Source organism: Bos grunniens, chromosome 18, assembly GCF_055505025.1.
Source record: "Bos grunniens cultivar Pamir isolate PY7600 chromosome 18, Bosgru_T2T1.0, whole genome shotgun sequence".
Classification (NCBI taxonomy): domain Eukaryota; kingdom Metazoa; phylum Chordata; class Mammalia; order Artiodactyla; family Bovidae; genus Bos; species Bos grunniens.
The window spans coordinates 46,304,562-46,332,181 of record NC_141182.1 but is presented as its reverse complement, the minus strand read 5'-3'; the positions used below and the strand labels follow the sequence as shown (position 1 = coordinate 46,332,181).

The 27,620-nt window shown below is 52.1% G+C and overlaps 1 protein-coding gene across 2 annotated transcripts; it reads left to right on the top strand.

Annotated features, from left to right (window-relative positions):
• Positions 1 to 13,816: 13,816 nt before the first annotated feature.
• ATP4A (ATPase H+/K+ transporting subunit alpha) lies at positions 13,817 to 26,760 on the top strand. 2 transcript variants are annotated; one of them, XM_086351815.1, is made up of 22 exons: positions 13,817 to 13,862; positions 13,955 to 14,095; positions 14,191 to 14,250; positions 14,632 to 14,835; positions 16,146 to 16,259; positions 16,464 to 16,716; positions 17,010 to 17,278; positions 17,938 to 18,136; positions 18,509 to 18,618; positions 18,722 to 18,856; positions 19,326 to 19,518; positions 20,539 to 20,714; positions 21,197 to 21,333; positions 21,421 to 21,571; positions 21,667 to 21,835; positions 21,927 to 22,081; positions 23,280 to 23,403; positions 23,837 to 23,982; positions 25,324 to 25,457; positions 25,868 to 25,969; positions 26,061 to 26,152; positions 26,347 to 26,760. In XM_086351815.1, exons 1-22 carry the CDS (start codon positions 13,851 to 13,853, stop codon positions 26,373 to 26,375), a joined length of 3,105 nt encoding a protein of 1,034 aa, XP_086207941.1. In that variant the 5' UTR covers positions 13,817 to 13,850; the 3' UTR covers positions 26,376 to 26,760. The 2 variants fall into 2 exon arrangements, with proteins under 2 accessions (XP_086207941.1, XP_086207942.1); XM_086351816.1 differs by lacking the exon at positions 25,324 to 25,457.
• Positions 26,761 to 27,620: the final 860 nt, after the last annotated feature.

Below are 27,620 nucleotides of genomic sequence, written 5' to 3'. Positions count from 1 at the left end.
GCCCCAGAGTTCAAGTGAAACGGAGCAGGACCCCATTGTCCTTGCCCCCCACCGTGTCCTCTGCCTGCCTTTTGTCCGTGGAAAGCTTTAGTCAAAGAATAAGCTTAATCAGAGAAGTGAGAAATGCAGATACAAAGGAAAACAGCCAAAGGACACTAAATAATAGTGATGTAGTCATTAAGCATAGTCAAGGACATTTGGTTCCTTCTCAAGGGCTATAGAGAATATTCTGAGCCACATCCTATGAGTTGTCTTATAGATACCAAAACACCAGGTGGAAAAGTTAACTATATGATGACCAGACTGTACCCAGGACATGAGCTGCCACAATTCTGAGAACTGGCCTCAGAGAAATGGGAACAAATGGACCCTGGAACTGAAGATGAACTACCTAAAACAACCAAGACCAAGATGCTGCTGCTCAGACCACTGGTGACCAATCTGAAGATGACTGTCGGAGCTGACTGTGCTGTTTCTACATGTAGCAGCTCCCCACCCCCACCCTGTCTCTAAAAGCTCTTGTCCCCTCCTTGTCGAGGGGTGGGGTGGGGTGGGGGAGTCGGCCTTTGGACAGATGTATGCCATCCTCCCCACCAAGAAGCCAGCATCTGAAGTGAAGCAAACTTTCCTTTCCACCAGCCTGGCCTGTTTATTGGCTTTTGAGTGGCCAGCAGCCAGACCCCACACATATTCTTTCGGTGACACAGGGTCACTGGGATGCAGTCAGTCTACAAGACAGCCTTCCCCATTCCTGTGAAGAACTATGTACTGCTGTCCATGTTTTCAGTTTTCTGCTTCTTCCCACTAGGGGATACCTGCAAATGTTCTGCTTGGTGGGTGGAGACCAGCTATAGCCCTGCCTCTGCAGAACACCCCCACGTGTTCCCTGTCCAGAGGAGTTGACCCCTGCCCAGCTCCCCCTCTTCTCTAGTTACTAACCTCAGCCCCCTCTCCACCCAACCCTCCCGGCTACCCTGGGGCTTGTCCCCACCCTGTTCACCACCTTGCTTCTTCCCACAGATCCCTGTGGCCCCCCTCTACCTAGTCCCGCCCAGACCTCACTCCATGGCTTCCAGCTCACTCCATGGCTTCCTCCTCCCATCCACCTAACTCCCTCTCCCCTCATCCTAATCACGGCTTTCAGGTTCTCTCCAGGGGCCCCTTCCTCCATTTTGCTCCTTTTCAGAAAAACATCAGCCTGTCTTCACCTCTGCAGGTGTGGAAAGCAAACAGTTTGGACACCGAAAAATTTTTTAGAGCAAAGAAAAATTCTAAGCTGCCCTTGGGCTTCAGCAATGTGACCATCATTCTTGGCCTGTTGGTGCTCCTGTCCATCTTTATGCCCCAAGACAGCTCAGAAGACCTAGCAGAACCGGGAGCCAGAGATCTCTTTGGCATGCCCTGTGCCTCTCATGGTACCAGGGACTGTAAGGCCTTTTTGCTCCCTGGGAATCTTTTTTTTTAAATAATTAATTATTGTTTGGTGCACTGGGTTTCATTGCTGCACATGGATTTTCTCTAGTTGCAGTGCACAGGCTTCTCATGCTTCGTAGCATGGGCTCTAGGGTGCTGACTCAGTAGCTGTGGCCCACGGGCTGTGTTGCTCCTCAGCATGTGGCACCTTCCTGCACCAGGGATTGAACTTGTATCCTCTGGATTGGTAGGTAGATTCTTAACCACTGGACCACCAGGGAAGACCCCCCTGCGGATCTCTGAACTTGGTTTGGATATTAGCGCCCTGCTCCTGCCCCATGGAAGAAGTCGCTCTCCCAGCACTTCTAGGAGCAGCCCATATGATGCCTCTGAGCAACTGTGTATGTGCGTTTGTGTGGCTGGGATATGCCCTTACACAGCCCTGTGTACTAACAGCTCCTGGAAGTATCCTGGAGGTTTCATTCAACAGATTATTGCATACTTCCTGTGTGCCTGGGCTAGGGTATAAGAGTCAGTGTTGAATGGGACAGATTAGGCCGTGGCTTCACAGAATATATGTTATCTTGAGGGAGGCTAGAACAGAAATAAGAAAATGTAAATTAACAAGATTACCTCAGATCATCATAAATAATTTAAAAGAGGCTGGAAAATGGGAGGGAGACAGGTATAGTAATGTGTTCAGGCAAAGCCTGTCTTTTGGGGGTGGGTTGTGAGTTTGTTGAAGTGTAGTTGATTCACAATGTAGTTTTTGCTGTACAGCAGAGTGATTCAGTTATACATATATATATTATTTTTCATATTCTTTCTTATTATGGTTTATTATAAGATATTGAATATGGTTTCCTGTGCTATACAGTAGGACCTTGTTTTTTATCCATGGTATATATATCCAATAGTTTGCAATCTGCTAACCCCAAAACTCCCATTTCATTCCCCCCCAAGCCCCTCCTCCTTGGAAACTGTAAGTCTGTTCTCTACGTCTGTGAGTCTATTTCTGTTTTGCGGATAAGTTCATTTGCGTCATATTTTTTATTGCACATATAAGTGATACTGTATATGTGTCTTTCTGTCTGACTCTACTTCATATGATAATCTCTAGGTCCAACTACATAGTTGCAGATGGCATTCTCCCATTCTTTTTTATGGCCGAGTAGTATTCCATTGTCTATATGCACCACATCTTCTTTATCCAGGCACCTGTAGATGGAAATTTAGGTTGTTTCCATGTCTTGTCTATTGTAAATAGTGCTGCAAGAACATCACTTTGCCAACAAAGGTCTGTCTAGTCAAAGCTATGGTTTTTCCAGTAGTCATGTATGGATGTGAGAGTTGGACCATCAAGAAGGCTGAGCATGAAGAATTGATGCTTTTGAACTGTGGTGTTGGAAAAGACTCTTGAGAGTCCCTTGGGTAGTAAGGAGATCCAACCAGTCCCTCCTAAAGGAAATCATGCTGAAGCTGAAGCTACATACTTTGGTCACCTGATGCAAAGAGCCAACTCAGTGGAAAAGATACTGATGCTAGGAAAGATTGAGGGCTGGTGGAGAAGGGGATGACAGAGGATGGTTGGATGGCATCACTGACTTAATGGACACGAGTTCGAGCAATTCCTGGGAGATAGTGAAGGACAGGAAAGCCTAGTCTGCTGGAGTCCATGGGGTTGCAAAGAATCAGCCACTACTGAGAGACTGAACAACAATGAACATAGGGATGCGTGTATCTAGGAAAAGCCTCTCTTAGGAGGCAATATTTGAGCTGTGGCCTGTCTGAAGCATGAGAAGGTGAGGGCTATAGAATTACCAGGAGAAGAGAGAATCAATTAGATAGAATACCAAGTATAATATCCCTGAGGTAAGAAAGTGTAGGAAAAGGGAAAGAGCCAGTAAGCCTGGAGGAGAGCCTTGGGAATATGTAACGAAGTCAGTGTGAGGGCTCCCCTGGTGGCTCACCAGTAAAGAATCTGCTTGCCAGTGCAGGAGACACGAGTTTGATCCCTGGACAGGGAAGATCCGACGTGCCGTGGAGCAGCTAAACCTGAGAACAGCAACTGCTGAGCCTGCACGCTTGCAGCTACTGAAGCCCATGAGCCTAGAGCCTGTGCTCCACAGCAAGAGAAACCACTGCGGTGAGAAGCCCTTGCACTGCAACTGGAGAGTAGCCCCCACTCGCCACCACTAGAGAAAGCTAGTGCAGCAATGTAGACCCAGCACAGCCAAAAATAAATACACAAAACTATTTTTTTAATTAAAAAAAGAAGTCAGCGTGGCATCATGAGCAGGGAACAGATCACCCAGAGTCACAGAGTCGTGGTAGTCGTGTCCATGGTGTGGAGTTTGGATCCGAAGTGAAGGGAAGCCATCGGACATATTAAATAGGAAAGCATGAGATCTGATTTCTATCTTTAAAGCCAAAATTCCACTCCTGGAAGATGTAGAAGGTCATGGAAGACTATTTTACTTCTGTAACAATGATAGAGGAATAAACTAAAAATTCATAGCTTAAAGTCATCAAAGATCTATGGTATAAAGAGCAAAATCTCAAAAAAAAAAAAAAAGGTAAAATCTCAAGAAACTAAATTCCAGTGAATGAAGGGTCCATCTTAAGTAACCTTGCTAAATTTTGGCACAGGTGGCTAAAGGGGTGGGCCTGTGACAGAGGGACTGTTCTGGGGGAAGAGAAACTTACCAAGCCTTTAAAGGCCAAATGGGCTGGTGTGGCAGAATAAAAGCTGGAGTGCAGAGTGAAATGCACAGCTGAAAAATACAGGTTCTGAAATTAAGAAGTAGTTTGCTGGGCTTCACAACATCCTGGATGCAGTAGAAAAGATCAATAAATTCAAAACCAACTTATTTATTTTGTGAGGGTAAGATTTTATTTTATTGTTTTAATTTTTGGCTGCACCGGATCTTCACTGAGGGACGTGGGCTTCTCTGGCTGCAACTCGCAAGCTTAGTTGCCCCAAGGCATGTGGGATCTTAGTTTCCCAACCAGGGATTGAACCTGCATCCCCTACACTGGAAGGTGGATCTTAACCACTGGACCACCAGGGAAGCCCTTGGAAACCAGTTTAATAGAAATCACCCAAAGTGAAACACAGAGAAGAAAAGGAAGGAAAAAGCATCACTCTGTCTGAATGCTACCAGACACTATCTAATTATGTAACATGGTTGTAATTGGAGTCCTATACGTAGAGGAGCTCTGGTACACAGCAGATTCAATATGCGATGAGATAATGGCTGATAATTTTCTCTAAATCATGAGAAAACATTAACCCATTGATTCTCAAAGCTCAGAAAGGTCTTTAAAGTAGCTTATCCATCAGGATTCTCCAGAGAAACAGAACACACTAGTGGGAAAGCAGCACTAGTGGAAAAGAACTCACCTGCCAATGCAGGAGACGTAAGAGAGGCAGGTTCGATCCCTGGGTTGGGAAGATCCCCTGGAGGAGGGCACGGCAACCCACTCCAGTATCTTTACCTGGAGAGTCCCGTGGACAGAGGAGCCTGGCAGACTACAGTCGGATAGGACCAAAGCAGCTTAGCATGCACACATGAGATATTGATAAAAAGAGAGATGGGCGTGGGGATTGAGATTTATTTTAAGAGATTGGCTTATGTGATTGTGAAGAAAAGTGAAAGTGTTAGTCGCTCAGTTGTGTCTGACTTTTTGCAATCCCATGGACTGTAGCCCGCTAAGCTCCTCTGTCCATGGGATTCCCCAGGCAAAAATACTGGAATGGATAACCATTCCATTCTCCAGGAAATCTTCCTGACCCAGGGATCGAACCTGGGTCTCCTATACTGCAGGAGGATTCTTTACCATCTGAGCCACCAGGGAAGCCCTTATGTGATTGTGGGCACTGGCAAATCTGAAATTTGTAGGGCAGGCTGGCAGCCTGGAAATTCAAATAAGAATCAATGTTGCCATTGTTAGTCCAAAATTTACAGGGCAGGCCAACAGGTTGAAACTCAGGTAGGATTTCTATGATACAGTCTTGAGGCAGAATTTCTAATTTTCCAGGAAACCTTCGTTGTCCCTCTTAAGGCTTTAACTGATTGGAAGAGACTCACCCACGTTATGAATGGTAATCTATTTTACTTAAAGTCAGCTGATTGTAAATGTAAACCACATCTGTAAGCCACTGTCACAGTAACATCAAACAACTGGGCACTATAGCTTAGCCAAGTCGATACATAAAATTAGCCATCACAGTGACCACAGAGAAAAGACACCTGAACTTTCTCCTTTTTTATGGCTGTGCCTTGTCGCTAGTTGGATCTTAGTTCCCTGACCAGGGATGGAACCCGTGCCCCTTGCAGTGGAAGCACAGAGTCCTAACCACTGAATCACCAGAGAATTCCGAAAAGACACCTGAACTTCAAGGAACAGAAAAACCTAAAACTGTTCTCTTTATTTTTCCAGTATTATTTGAGGTGTAGCTGACAAAAGGTATTTAAAGTGTACAACGTGATTATTTGATATACATATATATCATGAAAGGATTTCCCCCATCCATCATGTCACATATCAATATTTATTTACTTTTGTGTGTGTGACAACACTTTTGTTTGGCCCTCTTAACAAATTTAACACATTTCAGTTATACAGCATAGTGTTAGCAACCAAGGACTATCTTCTAATCAGAGATAATTGAAACCAGGAGACAGTAGTATGACATTTTCAAAGTACTGAAAGAAAAAAAAAAAAGGTGTTCCCCTGCTTCCACTCCCGATTGGCTGGAAAGCCAAGAAGGTGTACAGAGCCTAGGAATCCGTATCAGCCAGCTGCTGGTCCAGCCCCGTTATCGTTTTTTTTGTCCTCCTCTCATGATTGGCTGACGTGTGCAAGGGGCATGTCCTGGACATCCACCATCCTGATGCCACGGCCCCCAGCCCCCATGTTTCTCTTTACCTATTGGCTGACAGTCGGTATGGACAGGTTTGCTTACCTGATGACGCTGGTCCAGTCCCACTTGTTGATTTTCCTCTTCTGATTGGTTAGAAGTTGGAAAAAGATGTCCAGGCTCCTTGCCCCTCCCCCTCCTTTCAGAATTAGACGATTAGGTCAAGAGAACTGTATGCCTCATTCTGGGCTTCTGAACCCCATTCTGAGATTTGCATACTTCTCTATCCGAGATTACCTTTTCTAACTCTAATTTTCTCAAGCTTCCCTGCCAGGCAAAAGGAAGGGGAGTCGGCATGCCCTAGTCACAAAACGCAGTCTTTGGTTTCTCACGGTTTCTATCAAACATCTGTGAGTTTTGCCTTCGACTCCTCCAGCCATGCCTTTATTCAGCAAACAGTGAGCCACCTGCTGTGTGCCAGGCTCTGTGCTGGGCACTGGGGGCTCTTACAAACACAAGACACTGCTGAACATACCCTCCTTCAAAAGGCTCCTTTTCCCTTTGCTTCCTGAGCACCGCCTCCATCCCACCCTCGCCCCTGGTTCTCACACCTCTCAGACTGTGTGTTCATCTTTAATAGCGTGGCTCCCAGAGGCTGCGTCCTGGCCCTGCCCTCCCCTCTGCACCTTGCTGTTCCCCAACCCTTGCCAGAGGTTGTCCCATCTCCTGTAGCCTCACTTTAAGTTTCCCCATGGGAACTTCCCTGGTAGTCTGGTGCTAAGACTCTGCTTTCAGTGCAGAGGGCCTGGGTTCAATCCCTGGGTCAGGGGATTAGTTCCCCATGCCACAATGAAAATAGAAGATCCCTCATGCCACAACTAAGACCTGGGGCAGCCAAATAAATAAATATATTTTTAAAAAGTTTCTACACTGACAACACCCTCATCTCAGTCCCCAGTTCCAGACTCTCCTGTAAGCTCCAAGACTTGGTTGTTCTGAAGCCGCCTGGTCATCTCCCCTGTATGTCCCTGGCTCCTACAATGTCTGAGCACTTCCTCAAGTCTGCCTCTCCTCCCAGGCCTCATCTCCGGGGCGGCCTCATCACCCTCAGGCCAGAGCCCTGGGCCTCACCTGGACACTGCCTTCTCCAGTCCCTATCCCCACAGGGGACCTCCTGAGCACCCCTCCTCCTGGCTTCCCCCTTGTCCTTTCCCCCAGGCTCCTTCCTCAGCCTTCTCCCTTGGCTTCTAATCTTAGTCTCCTCTGATTCACTCTATGTAGCAGCCAGGGGCAGCTTCCTAAAACTCAGTGCTGATGGAGCCCCTCTCTTGATCAAACCTCAGATGCCTCCAAAATCCTAGCCCCTCAGGGACTTCCCTGGTGGTCCTGTGGTTAAGAATCCACCTTCCAATGCAGGGGACTTAGGTTTGATCCCTGGTGGGAAAGCTAGGATCCCACATGCCTCGCAGCAGCTAACCTGTGAGCTGCGACTACTGAGCTCACATGCTCCAGAGCCCACGCGCTACAACTAGAGAATATGTGCACCACAACCAAAGACCGAACACCACAAACACAATAAACATGACACAACGAAGATCCAACACAGCCAAGAATAAATAAATACTGAAAAAGAGAGAAAGATCCAGTGGAGGGAGAGAGGGAGCCATGCAGGATCTGGGAGAAAATCATTCCAGGACATGCATGGTACATGCTAAGTTGCTCAGTCATGTCCAACTCTTTGCAACCCCATGGACTGCACCCCGGTAGACACCTCTGTCCATGGGATTCTCCAGGCAAGAATACTGGAGTGGGTTGCCATGCCTTCCTCCAATTCCAGGATGAGGAAACAGCAAATACAAAGGCCAGGAGGCAGGACTCTGCTCATTGTGCTTGAGGTACCGTGTGGCTGCGGTCAGGAGAGTGGTGTGGGGAGTGGGGCGGAGGAGAAGAGATGAGCACAGGGAGGCAACAGGACAGCTCACCAGGACCTCAGGCCCCAGCGTGAGGACTTTGCTTTCAGCTGGAGTGAGGTAGAGCCCCGGGAGGGCTCTGAGCCAGGAGGGCCCTGCTCTGACTCAGGGGTTCACCGGCTCCCTCTGGCTGCATGTATGGGGACAGGGATGGGAGCAGGGGGATGAAAGCAGGGAGACAGAGGCTGAGAACCCAGGCAGGAAGGGATAGAGGTTGAACCCGAGAGGGAGCAGAGATGGGAGAGATGGCTGGATTCGAGGATATCTGACCTTCACACATCTGTACAAAGGTGGGAGGGGAGCAGAACCCAGGAGACCAGGCTGGTGGCTCAGCTGGGCTGGGGTGACCTTGTCCTTCCCTCGCTGACCTACTGCATACTCCTCTGCCAGCTGCAAGAAGAAGGGGAAGCCAGGCCCCTGCCTGCTGGGCCCCTAACATCCAGCTGGAGGCGGAGGTGCAGGTGGGGGAAGGGTGACCTGCCCAGGAAGCAAAGGGCATTGCTGAGTCCACTATCTTATCGGAGACCAAACACAGAAAACCAAGGTCACAATGAACTTTTTCACTCCACAAACACTCTCTGAGGCCAGCCGGGGTGACTCTGGGCTGGGTGGTGCAGGCATACAGTGGTGACCGAGACATCTGGGACTCTATCCTCTGGAGGAGGAGGGGAGAGGAAATGTCACCAGACAGGGACAGCCCAGGGTGGTCAGGCTTGTGAAGAAGGAATTAAGCATCAGATTGGTCTTGGGCTAGTATAGGGAAACCTAGAGGTCTGTGGGAGCCCAGGGTGGATACCTGATCCAGCCTGGCGGGAGGTCCCAGAAGACTTCCTGGAGGAAGGGGCATCTGTGCTGGAGCAGGATAGATGAGGGGTAGTTGAATGTGGGTAGGATGAAAGGTGAGTGTCTCGGGCAGAGAAAACTGTATGTTTCAAGGTCTTGAAATGATATTTTTTTCTTTTGGCTTGCAGGACCTTAGTTCTCTGACCAGGGATCGAATCTGCTGTGAAAGTGTGGAGTCCTAACCACTGGACTGCCAGGGAATTCCCTTGAAATAACAAATTTGATAAGCAGACATCTTAAAACATGAAGCAGAAGTGGCACATGGGACGAAGAAGGGACAGCCAGAGGTCTGCTCCCAGCAGGTCTTGTAGGATGCAGAGTCCCTAAGAGTGTGTGCGGTCACAGTTCTAGGAGACTCTTGTTCAAATTCCCCTGAAAGTGAAAGCTGCACAGTCATGTCCACTCTTTGCAACCCCGTGGACTGTTGCCCACCAGGCTCCTCTGTTCATGACGTTCTCCAGGCAAGAATATGTAGTGGCTGCCATGCCCTCCTCCAGCATACCTTCCCAACCCAGGGATCTAACTCAGGTCTCCTGCTTTGCAGACGGTTTCTTTACCATCAGAACCACCATGGAAGCCCATAAAAACCCATTCAAATGTCTGCCATTCATTTAGCAGTCTGTCTTCTCTGATAGATAGCAAAAAATGTTCAATTCTGAACGTCAATCATTCTCAAAAAGTCTCTATTGCCCCGTGTGCCCCAGGTTCAGGGAAATCTTGCTCCCTGTGCTAGATGGATTGTCACGCTTTGTGACATTCTTGAGAGAAGTCTTTGCCCCTGAGTGGTGCTGGGAGTTGCCTGTCCCCTCCCCACATGGCACAATCTGCCTGGGCGCTGCTCCAGGTGCCAACGTTGGTACACTTCCCACTTTATCCAGATCCTGCCTGGGGCACCCGCCTGTCCACCCTGGAGATAGGGTTAGGATTGCTTGAACACACAAGGAAAGAATAAACGCACAGATGCAGAACTTGAGTACCAGCTGAAGACTGTATAAGCAGGGAGCTTGTGGGGAAAAAAAATTTAACGCGGCACTGACTAGTCAGAATGCACAAAGCCATGGGGCTGGAGCAAGGTCAGGCTGGGATGGGTGTGGGAGGTCTGGGGGCTCAGAGAGTGGCTGTTTCCATTACTTGAGTCACTGGTCCAGCTGAGTGCCAGCCCGCGACTGCCACAGTGTTTTAAAGAGAAAATAAAAAGACCATAGAACAGCCCTCTGGTCATTCCCTAAGCCTCTGATATCCCCCACATGTCTGACTTGTTCCAGGCTGCTTGAAAACTCCAAAAATAAAGCCCGCCCTAACATGATACTCAGAGAACACAAACGCAGCTGCGGTGCTCCTGCCAACCACGAGGAACCATCGGCCGACCCAAACCAAGGGAAATTCTGCAGAATAACAGAGTTGCTCTTCCAAAATGTGAAGGTCACGAAAGGCAGGGAAAGACTGGGGGAATGTCACAGACTGAAGGAGAGTGGGGAGCCAGGACTGCTAAATGCAAAGCCTGATTCTGGATTGGGTCCTAGACCAAGAAAGAGACATCAGCAGGAAAACTGAGGAAATTCAAATAAATTCTCTAAATCGGTTAATAATGTTATATCCATATTAGTTTCTGAATATGACTGGGGACTGTGGTTACGTAAGAAAGTGCCCTTGTTCATAGAAGACGCATGCCCAAGTATTTATAGATAAACAAGCATCCTGTTTCCAACTTACTCTCAAATGAGTCAGTGATTCAGCCAAAACTTAAAAAAAAAACCTATCATCTATCTTGTTGTTCAGTTGCTCAGTCGTGTCCGACTCTTTGCGATCCCATGGCCTGAAGCATGCCAGGCTTCCCTGTCCTTCACCATCTCCAGGAGCTTGTTCAAACTCATGTCCATTGAGTCAGTGATGCTATCCAACCATCTCGTCCTCTGTTGTCCCCTTCTCCTCCTGCCTTCAATCTATCCCAGCATCAAGGTCTTTTCTAATGAGTTAGTTCTTCGCATGAGGTGGCTATCTATTTATTAATATCTATGGTTTGGAAAGACCAAAGCAAAAGGAGAAAAGGGCAGCAGAGGATGAAATGGTTAGATAGCATCACCGACTCAGTGGACATGAATTTGAGCAAACTCTGGGAGATGGTGAAGGACAGGGAAGCCTGTTGTGCTGGAGTCCATGGGGTTGTGGAGAGTCAGACATAACTTAGCAACTGAACAGCAATAACAAATCTATCTATCTATCTATCTATCTATCTATATCATCTGTCTAGTGCAGATATGGTCAAGTCATTAAATTTAGGGGAAATGTAAGAAATTCATTTTACTATCCCTGTGACTTGTTAAGTCTAAAATATTTAAAATCATTGAAAATGAACATAATACAACTAAGAAATGAGAAATACAAATGAGGTAGGGACCAGAGAAAGGCAGTCCCTGAGTTTTGATGGGGGTCTGCACTGTATCTCGGCTCAGCCCTCTGCTGCCAGTGATGGCGCCTTGTCTCTTCACCTGTGACTTAGGTTGTGGGCTTCCCTAATCTATACAGACGAGCCTGCCTACCTGCTCCCAGCCCTGCACACAGCGAGGGGACACCAGAGGAGTTCCCAATGACGAGACTTCCTGAGAGCCTGGCTGGTGCTCCAGGTTTGTTAGTGAATGTTCCCAACCACTCAAAGAGAGAAATCCTGTTCAATATCCAACAGTGTCTATTGAGCATCTACATGGTGTCTGAGATCACCTTTCTGGGTGCTGTGCATACAGCAGCAAACACGGCCAAGTCCCAGTCTTCCTTCCACTGGGACACTAATGACACCAAACAAATAAGATACAAGGTCAGGTTGGGTTAAATGTGTGAGTAAACAGGGTAAGGAGGTGGAGTCTGGTGGGGATGCCGTGTTAACATGTGAGGACTCTCTGAAGAGGAGACATATGATTTGAGACCTGGAGGGGAAAAAAAGCCAACTGATACCTGAGGAAAAGGAGGGCTTCTCTGGTGGCTCAGATGGTAAAGAATCTGCCTGCAATGCAGGAGACCCAGGTTTGATCCCTGGGTCGGGAAGATCCCCTGGAGAAGGAACAGCTACTCACTCCAGCATTCTTGCCTGGAGAATCCCATGGACAGAGAAGCCTGGTGGGCTACAGTCCATGCAATTGCAAAGAGTCAGACATGACTGACTGACTGACTGATTGAAAGAGAGTACCAGGGAGAAGGAACTGCAAGTGCAAAGGCCCGGGGGCAGAAATGACCTTGGCCTGTACAAAGCACAGCAAGGCCAGTGTCAACGGCTCAGCAGTAGAGACTGAACTGGGAGAGGTGATCTGGGGCTAGGTATTACAGGAATGATTTCAGAGTTTAGTCTGAGTGTGAAGGGAAGCCCATGGCAGGTTGTAAGCAGGGGAGTAGTAACATAAGCCATTTTACACGTGTGACTCAGAGAGAAAAGTACCCGGTTAGTGAGTGTGACTTTGGCCTTGCCTCCTCTCTTGGGGTTTCCTGCAGCCAGGTGGGGGGAGTGGCGGTGAGGGGCTCCTACTGCTCCCAGGTGACCCGCCCCAGAAGAGAAGGACATCACCAAGGCAGTTATCAGATATACCCACACATGCCCCTGGAGACACTGTGAGGCTCAAGCAGGAGAATATCAAGGACCCGCCACCCTACCAGGGCAGCCCTCATGGCTTCCCATGGAAGTCCCTGCCCAGGGAGGTTTCGATGGGGGTCTCCAAACCTCACACCTGGTACCAAGCACCAAGTTCAGAAAATCCCTTCCCCACTTTGCACTGTGGTGCCCACCTGGGCAGCTTGGGGTGGAGACAGGGCAATGATTGAGGGCTGTGATGGCTGTAGCTGGAGGGTGGCATGCCTCTGGGGTCCTCTGAGCCTCAGTTTCCCCCTCTGTATGATGGGAATAATACTATCGCTTTCACAGGAATTTCTCGCAGGGACCCATGTGCTCAATACTGGCCCATGCTTAGCACTGCTGCTGTGAAGTTGGGGTGTTTTCACTGGTGAGCGCTTATGAGAGCCAGGCTCCAGGGTCAAGCTTGGGCTGGAATCCGGTTCCTGTTACTCAGTCATTGCAACCTCAGGCAAAGTCCTTGATCTCTCTGTGGCTCAGTTTCCCCACCGGTACAATGAGGGCTAATAAGAGAACATAGCTTCATGGGGCAGTTGTGAGTAGTTAAGGAAACATTCGATATACACAGGATAAGTGCTCCCTGAATGACAGCCATTACAGCCACTGTTGTGACCCCCACACACCCAGGGGTCCAGCGCCTGCTATTCGGTTTCAAATAGGACAGACACTCTGCAGTCAAGCTGCCTGCTTCTGAGTCCTATGTCTCACATCCTGTGGGATGTGGGGACATGTGACTTCACCTCCCGTGCCTGTCTCCCCATCTGTAAAGGGGGGTGGGGGCAGGTGAGAATGGCACTCACCTCAAAGGGTAGTTGTGAGGTTAAACAAGCTAATATGTGAAAGCCCTTAGCACAGTGCTGGGCACATAATGAGCACCTTATGTTCTTACTATTCCTCTTGTTGTCAGGACGGCTTTTCCCAGTGGGCCCCTGATCTCAGGAACAGGTTGCAATGGGGTCTGGGCTGGTAGGGCAGCCTAGTAGGAAAGGCCCGAGCTGCCCGGGCCTGGAGGTCACTCCAAGGAGCCCCGTAATCAGCTGTAATCAAGCCTGTCCTGCTCCACCCTCCTACCTCCCTGGGTATATCAGGGCTGGTCCAGACCCTGGGCTCGGTCTCAACAAAGGAGGGCACTGCACTGGGCACCATGGGGAAGGCAGTGAGTGCGGTCAGGGATTGGGGAGGGGGGTGGAGGTTGGAGGCAGGGGCTCTAGTGGGATCTGATGCCTTCTCTGTCCCCCCCGCCCCCAGGAGAATTATGAGCTGCACCAGGTAGAGCTGGGTCCTGGCCCTGGTGGGGACATGGTGGCCAAGATGAGCAAGAAGAAGGCGGCCAGTGGAGGGGGCAAGAGGAAGGAAAAGCTGGAGAACATGAAGAAGGAGATGGAGATTGTGAGCAGGGGCTGGGCGGGCCTGGGCGGGGCTGGGCGAGGGCAAGGGTAGGGGCCCAGGAGACAGAGAGTGAGTGTGGTGCTCCATCCATGCAGAATGACCACCAGCTGTCAGTGCCGGAGCTGGAACAGAAATACCAAACCAGTGCGACCAAGGTGAGCTGGGGCAGACAGAGAGGTGGGTGCAGGGAAGGAGAGGGGGAGAGAGATAAAAACATTAGAAAGGGCCAAACAGGGGCTTCCCTGGCAATCCAGTGGCTAAGACTCTGTTTTCCCAATGCAGGAGGCATGGGTTTGATCCCTGGTCGAGGAACTAAGATCCCACATGCTACAAAGTGCAGACAAAAGAAGAAAAGAAAAGGCCAAACAGAAAGGGACAAGTAAGAGAGGCAGATAAAAAGAAACAGAGAGACAGAGACAGCAAGAAGAGACAGAGAGGGGGCAGGAGGCAGGTGAAAGAGACAGAGGCAGAAGAGCTCTTGTTAATGAGAGGAGAGCCCTTGGTGACCACCACGACCCCACCCCGCCCATCCCCAGGGCCTGTCTGCCAGCCTGGCTGCTGAGCTGCTGTTGAGGGATGGGCCCAATGCTCTGAGGCCGCCGAGGGGCACCCCCGAGTACGTCAAATTCGCGCGGCAGCTGGCGGGTGGTCTGCAGTGCCTCATGTGGGTGGCCGCTGCCATCTGCCTCATCGCCTTTGCCATCCAGGCCAGCGAGGGCGACCTCACCACAGACGACAATGTGAGTGACGGGTGCTGGGAGCCAGATCTGGGACACAGAGACCTGGGGGACAGAGGACATTAAGCATGCAACTCTGGATATGAGTGATGTAGGATGGAGATCTACAGACGTGGAAAAACAGCTTTAAGACGTGGGTCATGTGGGCTGAAGGACACTGGGCTAAGAGACAGACCCAAGATCACAGCGGGTGCAGGGGAGTCTGTGTCGCAGAGATGGAGGACATAGGGAGGAAGACATAGACATGCAACACTTAAGATATGGTCCTGGGAAGGGACTTCCCTGACAGTCCAGTGGTTAAGACTTCACCTTCTAATTCCGGGGGTGCAGGTTCGATTGCTGGTTGGGGAGCTAAGATCCCACATGCCTCAGGGCCAAAAATCGCAAACATAAAACAGAAGCAATATTGTAACAAATTCAATGAAGACTTTAAAATGAAAAACAAAACAAAACACAGTCCTTGGAAAACAGAGGTCATGAGGACATGAGACAGACCAAGGACAGAGGGCACAGGGGACACTGGGACTCAGACATGGGGACACAAGGGCATGAGGACACAAGACTCAGGACACGGCGCATGGAGGCACGCAAGCTATTAGCCACGGAGCACCCAAACATGAAGGATATTGAGATGCAGGACAAGAGAACACTGGATACATGACAGGGTCAGGACAAGGGACATGGGGGCCCTGGGACATGTGATATTGGACAGAGGATTGAAAGTCATAGGGCATGTGACACAGGATGGGGACTCAAGGGTACATAGATGTGTGGAGGGACCTGGAATTTGGGACCTGGGACACTGTGGGCGACACAGAACATGGAGCATGAGATCGACAGCACACGTGGAAGTGGCGACAGGAGGGCATAAGACTGTTGGGCACAGGGGACAAGGAGGAGCACACAGATTTTGAAAATACGGACTATGAGCCTTGGAACACAGAGAACATAGGACATGGAAACATGGGGCAGAGGACAGTGCAGAACACAAGACTTGGGGGGCATAGGAAAAGGGGACACGTGCCACCAAGCTGCACAGTGATGTGCGGCACGGTCCCAGGGCATGGGGCCACAGGGCCAGGGAAGTGGGTCTGTGCCCACAGCGAGCACAGGCAGTTGGATGTGGGATGTGACGCTCATGGGGACAGGGACACAGGTCACAGGACATAGTGCCTGAGGCTTCCTAGTAGAGTGGGGAAAACCACGGAGGTGACCCTGGAGGAAATCACCAGGGGGACCAGAAAGCAGGCAGTGGCCTCAGGCAGGGAGCTTCCAGCCCCTGGTCATTCCCCACCCCTCTCTGCCTCCCCTAGCTGTACCTGGCGCTGGCCCTCATTGCCGTGGTCGTGGTCACCGGCTGCTTTGGCTACTACCAGGAGTTTAAGAGCACCAACATCATTGCCAGCTTTAAGAACCTCGTCCCCCAGGTGGGTCACCAGCCCCCAGCCCCCAGCCACTGGCATTTTCTGTGGCTCCTCCCATCAGGCCCAGCCAGCCCTTCATCCCCTGGCCCCAGCTCTCCCCACAGGTCCTCACCTCTCCCTGCTTTCACCTCCCCACCTTCCCACTGCACGCGGCAACTTCCACCCCTGCTCCCTGCCCCCCTCAACTCTAGTGCTCTGGTTCCACAGCAAGCAACTGTCATCCGAGACGGGGACAAGTTCCAGATCAACGCAGATCAGCTGGTGGTGGGCGACCTGGTGGAGATGAAAGGCGGGGATCGAGTGCCGGCCGACATCCGCATCCTCCAGGCCCAGGGCTGCAAGGTGGACAACTCCTCGCTGACTGGAGAGTCTGAGCCGCAGACCCGCTCACCCGAGTGCACCCATGAGAGCCCCTTGGAGACCCGCAACATCGCCTTCTTCTCCACCATGTGCCTCGAGGGTCTGTGAGGTCCCCACCCACACGTCCAGATGACTACGCTGCCTCCGCACTGCTCTTTGCTGCCTCTACTGCCCCCTTCTGCTTCATTCTGAGACCCACTGACTCCCCCACTTGAGGTGATCGCTGCCTCTCTGGGTCACGCCGCCTCTCTAGCTCCCCCTACTGCCTCCAGTGCCTTCCATGACTGTCCCTCCTCTGGTTCACGCTGCTGCTGTGCAAGCCGCCCGCCACCCCCACCGCCCCCGCCAGTGCCGCTCACCTGATGCTGAGTTACCCTCTTGGTCCCACTGCAGGCACCGCCCAGGGCCTGGTGGTGAACACGGGCGACCGCACCATCATCGGACGAATCGCATCACTGGCCTCAGGAGTAGAAAATGAGAAGACGCCGATCGCCATCGAAATTGAACATTTTGTGGACATCATCGCAGGCCTGGCCATCCTCTTTGGTGCCACATTTTTCATAGTGGCCATGTGCATCGGCTACACCTTCCTGCGGGCCATGGTCTTCTTCATGGCCATCGTGGTAGCCTATGTACCTGAAGGGCTGCTGGCCACTGTCACGGTGAGCTGGGGACACAGAAGAACCGTGCAGTGAGCTGAGAGGCCTGTCCATCCGTCTTTCCGATCATCCAGGCTTCCCTGTATCCTCTCCCTATCTGTCATCCATCCTCCATCACCTTTTCTCCTCCTCCCCACCCCCATCTCTCCACCTATCCCATCCATTCAGCAAACACCCACTGGGGCTGCTCTGGGCTGGGTCCTGTGCCACACATCCAACACTCAGAGATGAACAGGGAAGGGCTTTGGCAGGAGGAGGCTGAGGCTGGGTGTTGAAGGCTGCTGTGGGCAGCCTTCCACAGTGAGCACCCAGTCCTGGGCCAGTCCAAGAGGAGACTTAGGGAATGTTAGTTTTCTTACTTTGATTGTGCTGATAAGAAATTACAGAATCTCAGCTAGGACAGCTTAGAGAGGGGCCTGACTACATTTATCTGGACAGATTGGGGAGGCATCCCAAGTGGAAAGCAGAGTGGACTAGAGTTTGGAGGCAAGAAAAAGCCTAGTCTTTGCAGGGGGGTGCTGTGCACGCAGTTCTGTGGCAGCTTAATGCTGCATATTGTGGCTGGGGTAAAGGATCCCCAGTGCTGAGAAAGGAGGGAGGTGGGGGTGGGGGTGGGGAGCAAGGCTTGATCCCCATGCCTACATTCCCCACCCTTCCACCAGGTGTGCCTGTCCCTGACAGCCAAGCGGCTGGCCAGCAAGAACTGTGTAGTCAAGAACCTGGAAGCAGTGGAGACACTAGGCTCCACCTCGGTGATCTGCTCTGACAAGACGGGGACCCTCACTCAGAACCGCATGACTGTGTCCCATCTGTGGTTCGACAACCACATCCACTCAGCGGACACTACAGAAGACCAGTCAGGTGTGGGGTTGGGGGTGGGGGACAGTGGCTGGGCGGAATCTGGTAGATGGTGGAGATCTAGAAGGGAGCTCTGAAGTTAATGAATGAAGTCTGGGGAAGGCTTTGCATTAATGGAGAAGGGGCTCCAGCAGTCATCAGGCAAAGGCTAGGTCCTGGGTGGCTAAGCTCCGGGTCTGTGAAGGGGTTTGATATTTACTGGGTCTCCGAAGAGACTTGATACTGGGTCTGGAGAGAAAGCTCTGCCCCGGGGTATGTGGAGGTGTGTGGGTCCCACCCAGGCCGGGATTCAGTCTTGAATCTAGGGGGCTGGGGGACTCGATTCTGGTACCGGAGAGCCCCTTCGCAGCCCCAGCCTGGATGCCTGGCCTCCAGGGCAGACATTTGACCAATCCTCGGAGACGTGGCGGGCGTTGTGCCGCGTGCTCACCCTGTGTAACCGTGCTGCCTTCAAGTCGGGCCAGGACGCAGTGCCGGTGCCCAAGGTGAGAGCAGCGGGCGTTCAGGGGAGTCGGGGGACGAAGCCTGGGGATCCCGGGAGCCTGGTGGTGCAGCCCAGCTCGCCCCTGACACCTCCCGCGTTCCCAGCGCATCGTGATCGGGGACGCGTCGGAGACAGCGCTGCTCAAGTTCTCCGAACTGACGCTGGGCAATGCCATGGGCTACCGCGAGCGCTTCCCCAAAGTCTGCGAGATCCCCTTCAACTCTACAAACAAGTTCCAGGTGCGCACCCGCCGCGGCCGGCCCCGCCCACGGTCCAGTCCCGCCCACCACAAGTCCCGCCCACCGAAGGCCCCACCCACATTCCGGGCTGGCTTGCGGCCGGCCTTCACTCTCAGGCCCCTCCCTCCACACAGCCAAAGCCCAGCGTGGGCCCGGGCACTCCGCCCGCTCTCAGCTGTCAGGCCCTCGGTGGGGAGAAGCTGTCAATCCAAATCCCGCCCCAGTCCAACTCCGACCTAAATTCTTCCCGTTCCCCACGCCCAGGCCCTTATCCAGGCCGATAGGTCCTCCCCAACCCTCAGCCTCTACCAAGGACCTGCCCAGTAAGCAAGCCCCTCACGCTCAGTCCCTCCCTGACCCACTCAAGGCTGCTCCCGCAGCGCCTGGGCGCTGTCAGCCCCTCAGTTCCCCAAGCCCCGCCTCTCCCCCTTGATCTCGCTCACAACCCCGCCTCTTCCTCGGCCCACAGCTGTCCATCCACACTCTGGAGGACCCTCGAGACCCGAGACACGTGCTTGTCATGAAGGGCGCCCCCGAGCGCGTGCTGGAGCGCTGTAGCTCCATCCTCATCAAGGGCCAGGAGCTGCCACTGGATGAGCAATGGCGGGAGGCCTTCCAGACTGCCTACCTCAGCCTGGGAGGCCTGGGCGAACGCGTCTTGGGTGAGACCCCATACCCTGCCCAACCTTCTGGGCCAGCCCCAACCCTGACCTTTCCCATCCTTGTTCGACAGTTGACCTGCCCCAATCTACACACTCAACTTTGACTTTCCCTATCTCAGTCCTGATCCCTGTCGTCAATGCCTACCTCCACCCAACCTGTCGTTACCTGGATCTTACCTCACCTGACTCAACCTGTGATCCCTTGATTTTCCCCAACTCTTGCCCCCCCCCCCCACCCCAATGCCCAGTCCTTGTTTTCTTCCTCGTCTGCCTTTCAGCATCCTCCTCCAGACCTTTCGACTTCCTCCAGTCTCTGCCTCAACTCAAGGTTTTCCCCAATCCTTGTTCTGACCTCTGACCCCCTCCCAAGTGTTGTCTTGCTTCCTTAAACTTCCATAACCCTTGCCTCGATCTTCCACTTTGCTTGGTGTGTGACCTCTGGCAAGAAGTGTCCCTTCTCCAAACCTGTTTCCTCATTTGGAATATGAGGATGCTAGTAACTCCCAGAGTGGTTGTGGGGATAAATTCCAACACAGTCGTCTTTCAGTGTCCATAGGGGACGGCTTCCAAGACACCCACCACATTCCCCCCACACCCTTATTACCCTACAGATACCAAAATCTGCAGGCGTTCAAATCCCTCATGTAAAATGGTGTAGTATTTGCATATAACCTGTGCACTTCCTTTTGTATACTTAAAATCATCTCCAGATTACTTGGCGTGCCTAATGCACTAGGTAAGATGTACCTATGCAGGTAGTTGTCATTGTGTGGCAAACTCAGGTGTTTCTGGAATTTTCTGGAGATTTTTTGGGAATATGTTTGATCTGCAGTTGGTTAAATCTGTGGATGTGGAAGTTGTGGATACAGAGGGCTAAGTGTAATGAGAATGAAGGATTCAGCACAGGGTCAGGCATTCACGGATTCTTGGTGCAAGATGTGGTTATTTTACTCATCATTTGGTTTTGCTATGGAAGGGTTCACCCAGGACTCCTGTTTGACTTCCTTGTTTTTTGGTCAGGCTTCTGCCAGCTCTACCTGAGTGAGAAGGACTACCCACATGGCTACGCCTTCGATGTAGAGGCCATGAACTTTCCAACCAGTGGCCTGTGCTTTGCGGGACTCGTATCCATGATAGACCCACCCCGGGCCACCGTTCCTGATGCTGTGCTCAAGTGCCGCACAGCAGGCATCCGGGTATGCCCCTGGGGAGAGTATCAGGCAGGGGTGAGAACAGAGGATGACAGTATTTGAGGATGAGCCACCCTGTGACAGAAACTCACCTGAAAACAGCTTGAACCACAAAGGAACACATTGGTTCAAGAACTGAAAAGTTCTGGGGAATGAAGGTTTGGGTATAGCTGGATCCAGGAGTTCAGTGTCTTTAGGAATTTGCCTTTCTCCACGTCTCAGCTCTACTTTTCTCTCTGCTGGCTTTATTCTCAAGCAGTCCTCCATTTTGGTGGACAAAGATGACCACCACCCAGCAGCTCCAACTAAATAACATCCCACCTGTTTAGCCATCACACCAAAAAAAGAATGCATCTTTGGCGTTATTCCACATTCGGTTACATGTTCATCCTTAAACTGATCACTGTGGCTGAGGAATGTCCACTGGGGCAGACAGGGACAGGTGGGTTAATCTGAAGGAGTCAGGGGTCTGCTGGTTCCTCCTTCAGGTGATCATGGTGACAGGTGACCACCCCATCACAGCCAAGGCCATTGCAGCCAGCGTGGGCATCATTTCAGAAGGCAGTGAGACAGTGGAGGACATCGCTGCCCGCCTCCGTGTGCCCGTGGACCAGGTTAACCGGAAGTAAGTCCCCTTATGTCCTCCTTGTAGTTCTTCCCACACCCCACATGGACTGAGGCCCCAGTGATGTCCTCCCACGTCCCTTTCTAGGGATGCCCGTGCCTGTGTGATTAATGGCATGCAGCTAAAGGACATGGACCCATCAGATCTGGTCGAGGCACTGCGGACCCACCCTGAGATGGTGTTTGCTCGTACCAGTCCCCAGCAGAAGCTGGTGATTGTGGAGAGCTGCCAGCGACTGGTGCGACCCTGATGATGCTGGCGGGCAGATGGGCTGGGCTGGCCCTGGGCTGCCCTGTCACTGACCACCCTCTCACCTGTACTCACTGCCTGCAGGGCGCCATCGTGGCCGTGACAGGTGATGGTGTGAATGACTCCCCAGCCCTGAAGAAGGCAGACATCGGCGTGGCCATGGGCATTGCTGGCTCGGATGCTGCCAAAAATGCAGCGGATATGATCCTGCTTGATGACAACTTCGCCTCCATTGTGACAGGCGTGGAGCAGGGTCCGGGCCAGATCTGAGATGGGGGCCAGCAGTGTGGGTGGGGGAGGAAATGTGCTAGGGGAACACTGAGGTGCCTGCTGTCCCCCCACAGGCCGACTGATCTTTGACAATCTGAAGAAGTCCATCGCCTATACGCTGACCAAGAACATCCCTGAGCTGACACCGTATCTCATTTATATCACTGTCAGTGTGCCCCTGCCTCTCGGATGCATCACTATCCTCTTCATAGAGCTCTGTACTGACATCGTGAGTCTACGGCCCCAGTGCCCCCGCCCATATAGTGCCCAGAGACATATGCCCACAGGCAGGCATGATAGACAGAAACCATCACGGACAGTCTTAGACTCAGAGTGATACAGATGTGTGCACAACAGACAGCCAGATTTGGACACACAGGCAGGCTGGAAGCTAGCCACGGACAGAATTACAGACATGGACACACAGGTGGACACTCAGGTAGGCACAGTTAGACTCGAGGATATGCAGGGACTCAGATATGGACACTCAGACAAACAGATTTTAACAGACACAGCTATCTGGCTAAGCTTGGATTGCAGACATTCTCCAACAGACATGGACAGATAAACAGAGTCAGATAGGCCTCAATGCAGACAGACAGAAAAGAGCCTCAGATACAGCCAACGAATACAGCCAGATGCATGGTCATGTCACAGATTTAGTCAACAGCACTTACACAATGTCTGCTCTGGGCCAGGTATATGTTAATTACTTCATTTTGTCCTCATAACTACTCTGTGAGATGAGTTTTATTTCATCACCCCCATTTTACCGATGAGCTAATTGCAGCTTAGACAACTTGACTGGCTTGCCCCAGGTCACAGAGCTAATTCAAGCCCAGGCAGGCTGGTGCCCAGAACCTCTGTCCTCGGTCAGTACACTCTGCCGCCACAAACAGACGGGTAGGGGACAGGGCGGAGACCACAGGTACCCAGAGAGACAGAAGAGATGCAGAGATAGTGACAAAGAGAGATAAAGAGACAGGAACACAGAGATGCAACAGTAGAGACATAATCACAGCATGAGACAAGAGACAGGAACAACAACAATAAGAAAGAAACAAAGAAAGTAAGGGGCAGAGAGAGACAGAACATGCAACAGGGAAAGCTGTCAAGACCAGAGGAGCCCAGAGGAGAAACAGAGAGGAAGAGTAAGGGAGAAAGACAGAGGCCGAGAGAACACACAATAGCAGAGATAAACACAGACGTTCCCATGGAGATGGACACCGGCACAGATGTGGACACACACGTGGAAAGGGCCAGCTGGCCTCAGGCTGTCCAGGCAGGTGTGACTGTGTGACCATTGTGGGTCTCACCTCCTTACCTCAGTTCTGTCCCCGTCCACTGCAGAGGGGGAGGGGGGCCAAAGAGTCAGGGACAGGGGCCCGGGCCAACTGCCAACCCTGGTTCCTTCCACTCCTGGCCAGTTCCCGTCGGTGTCCCTGGCATACGAGAAGGCTGAGAGTGACATCATGCACTTGCGCCCACGGAACCCAAAGCGGGACCGACTGGTCAACGAGCCCCTGGCTGCCTACTCCTACTTCCAGATCGGTGCGCGCCTGTGGGCGCGGGGTGGGGCGGTGCAGGGCTGTCCTGCAGGACTGCTCGCCCACCGTGGGGTCTCTCCCTGGGACTTTGCCTTGTTCTGGATCTTGGTGTCTGCCTTTGATCCTGGGTGTCTGTTGTTCTCTGAGTCTGTCTGCACACGATGGCCTCTGTGGGCCCCTGGGTCCCTCCTCTGTCTCTGGCCTCTTTCTCCTTGACCCTGCCTCTGGGTCATTGCCTCTTGTCTTTTTTGGGTCCTCTGGGTGTGTGTCTGTCCCTGCCTCTCCCTGTGTCCTGTCTCGTGTCACTGTCGATCTCTCTTGGAGTCTTTTCTCTGTCTGTCCACTGTTTGTGTTCCTGTCTGTCTCCATGCTACTATTTCTGTGTGTTCCTGACTCTCTCTGTCTGTCCATCTCTGTCTCCCTGTCTTCACACCCAGGTGCCATCCAGTCATTTGCTGGCTTCACTGACTACTTCACAGCCATGGCCCAGGAGGGCTGGTTCCCTTTGCTGTGTGTGGGACTGCGGCCGCAGTGGGAGGACCACCACCTACAAGATCTGCAGGACAGCTATGGCCAGGAGTGGGTGAGCCCCTGCCCCCATCCCTTGAGTTTCCAGCGCCACCTTCCTTGAGTGTGGCCCACACTCACTCCTCCATGCATGACTGAGCTGAGCCAGAGCCTCCTGGACACCTAAGCTCTCTGCCAGTTCTGTGGTAAGGGGTCTTTCCCACCACAGTCTCGAGCTCCAAAGTCTCGTTTCTGATGACCCTAGCTATAGATGGGTCCTCTCTCCACCTTGACAGCAAGACATCATCTCAGGTGTGGAATCAGGATCCTGCCCCGCTCCCCAGTATCCTGTTATTTTCCCTGCAGCAGCATGACTTACACGGAGTATTTGCATGTGTGTCTGACTCAGGTGAAAGCTGGTGCACAGAGAGGCTAGATCTGGCTGGCAGGTGTGTTTAGTTTGCCCTGTGGAGTGACAGATCGGGACATTCCCCTTGAACATTTACTGTTGTGTTAAGAAAATAGATCTTGGAACCAGACTGCTTGGGTTCATTGTCTGCCACTGCTCCTCACAGCTGTGTGATACTGGGTGAAGTCATTTGCCTCTCTGTGCCTCAGTTTTCCCACCTCTAAAGTGGATAGCATACTCATGTCTTGTCTTGGTGACTTTCACCTTATTGATTTTTACAGTGTGGTCCCTAGACCAGCAGCTTCGGCAACACCTGGGAACTTGTTTGAAAATCTGAGTTTTCCCCTCAGACCTCTGGGGTCAGAAACTCTAGGGGTGGGACCTGCATTTTAACCAATTCTTCTGGGGATTCTGATGTATGTCAAAGTTTGAATACCACCAATCTACCTCATAGGATTATTGGGAGGATTTAATGAGAGAATACATGCAAAACACTTGGTACCTGGAGCATAGTGTTCCTTACACAATTAATGGTATGTATAGAAATAGTTATACTGCAGACACAGATTGAACAGTGGCTGCCCCCTCTAAATGTGGTTTGTGCCGCATTCCTCAAAGGCCCATCTGGCTCATGTTTGCCATCTTCTCGGGTCCTGGAGTCACCGAACTTTGTATACCCTGCCTCAGGATTCGAATTCCCTTTGCCCAGGTGCTCCCTTTAGGGTGCCCAGGAAATCCTGCATCCCTCCTTTCATTATGAAGGCAATTGACCTGACCTACTGATTGGCCAGGCACTGACATCTAAGCTCACTGGACTAGGTTTCTAGGCCCTGCACTCTGGGGTCCTGCAAACCTGGCAGACCGTGCAACTCCCTTTGTCCCCACCTCGGCGTCTGACACAAGGGATAGAGTATTGAGGGGCTCGTGGCCCCAGGCCCTGTGTGCCCAGCTGGCTGCAGAGGCTCTCCGCCTGGGCTCAGGCTGCTTTTGTTCCCTCTGGGTCCACAGACGTTTGGGCAGCGCCTGTACCAGCAGTACACCTGCTACACTGTGTTCTTCATCAGCATCGAGATGTGCCAGATTGCCGACGTGCTCATCCGCAAGACACGCCGCCTCTCTGCCTTCCAGCAGGGCTTCTTCAGGTGTCCCCAGCCGGCCGCAGCCCCACCCCTACCCTGCCCTCCGAGCCCCAGCAGGTCTTGACCAGGGCTTACTGCAGCCAGCAGACCCCAACACTGGATGTGCCAGGGCCAGGTGCTAATGTTCCTGATCAATAGCTGGCCAAGAGCTCCTACCCCGTGCATCTCAATTGGCCCCTCCATGTTTCATCAGCTAAAGGGGTGATACTGACCACTCCTGGTGTAGGGCCAGCGTCCATTGGGGGAGAGGTGTGAGCTACGCCAGGGTTCGGTGTTTAGAACATCTCCCTTCAGCTTCTATCTGATGCACTCTGACCCAGCACCCTGATGTCCATCCAGTCCCCATCTCCTCCTGGCCTGTCTTTGTCCCGAGTCCACCCGTCTGAGTCTGTCCCACCCCACCCCACCCGCAGGAACAGGATCCTGGTGATTGCCATCGTGTTCCAGGTCTGCATTGGCTGCTTCCTGTGCTACTGCCCTGGCATGCCCAACATCTTCAACTTCATGCCCATTCGGTGAGGGGCTGTGAGCTGTGGGCATCAGGTGGGCCTGTGGGACACAGACCTGGGGGTAGCCTTGACCTTGCCATCTCACCTGTGCCTTCAGGTACCAGTGGTGGCTGGTCCCCATGCCCTTTGGCCTCCTCATTTTTGTCTATGATGAGATCCGGAAACTTGGAGTTCGCTGTTGCCCAGGAAGTGAGTGTGGAGCCTGGAAGCCGGGGGATGGAAGGCTGAAACTTTCTTAGAGCTGCTGCCTTGATGTTTGATTTCCAGTACTTGACCTCTAAGCCCTTGACCTGCCGTATGAAACCACCACTGAGCCCCTGGCTCCCACATACTCACCCGAAACCCCCAGCACTGAGTCTCCTTTCTCTCTCTCTCTCCCCTAGGCTGGTGGGACCAGGAACTCTATTATTAGAAGGACCACTGCCTTCAAGTCATCCTTGCACCTGCTGCAACAGGGGTGGAGGTGGGGGACACTGGGGACCCTCTGAACAGCCGCCAAAACATCTGCACAGTTGAGTTCCAGCCCCATCTGTGTCTGTTCTTGTAGCCTGCAACAACTCAACCTCGGAGAGGCCTTCCCCACTCCCCTTCCCCACTCACCCTCCCTAGGCCCAGTTCTCTGAGCTGGCCTCAGGGAAGCCCCCACCTGAAGGGTAGGGGGCGCTTTGAAGGGGAGTGGGAGTTCACAGCTCCTATGAGGTGGGTCTCTCCTTAGGACTCCAGGCCAACAAGAGTCTTCTTTAAAAACACTTGTGTCTGCATGAGAGTAATAAACCAGCTGACACTGACTGCTTTTATTCGGTGCTGGGCATTGTCATCTTGTTTTTTTTTTTTTTATGAGTCCCTTTGTTGCCTACAACTCAGGGGCTGTTTGTTCCAGGATATTATCTCCAGTTTCTAGAACACAGCCTGGCACATAGTAGGTACTCAGTAAACGTTGCCTGGGAGAAGGAATTCCCAGTTCTTTGCCGAGAGTGACAGCATTTCTGGGCAAGCTGGTGTGACTGTGGGCACGCTCCAGAGTAGTGCCTTTTAACTGTACCACTAGCTAACCACCACCTCTGGGTTCTCCTTTCTCAGTACCCCTTTCCATCTCTGGAGGCTCCTCAACAGGTGTCAGAATCGTTTCTGCCTGAAGCAGCCCCTCCCAGTTCACAGGAGTTTCCTGATCGCACTTACACCTTTGCAGCTGCAATGGGCACCCTATGGCTGGTTAGTCCCAACCGACTCCTGGAGGCTAAAAGTCACAGGTCCCCTTCTCACACCCCTATCACCTGAAAAGTGAATCCTCCAACTGCTGGAAACTCCCTTGTCCACAGTCTGCCCCCCTACTTTTGCCACTCCTTTCCCCAGTCCTCTCCTGCCTCTCTTCCCTGTTCTTTGACAAGTCCCTCTGGCTGGACCCCAGGCTTCTCCTTCCTCATCGGCAGTCCCCACACCCCTACCGGCCTCAGCTGTCTCTGCAGTGATGCCCACATCTGCCCCCAGCCTCCCCTGGCATGTTCAAGGGGCCTACACTGGCCTCTGCATCATCCTCCAAACCTGCTCCCATCATTCTGGCTCCTTCTCCCTGGAAATGTCGTGAGCCCTCAGGGGTGCTCACAAACACCACACTTCTATTACCCTGGACTCCTTCCTTTCTCATGGGTCATCTCCC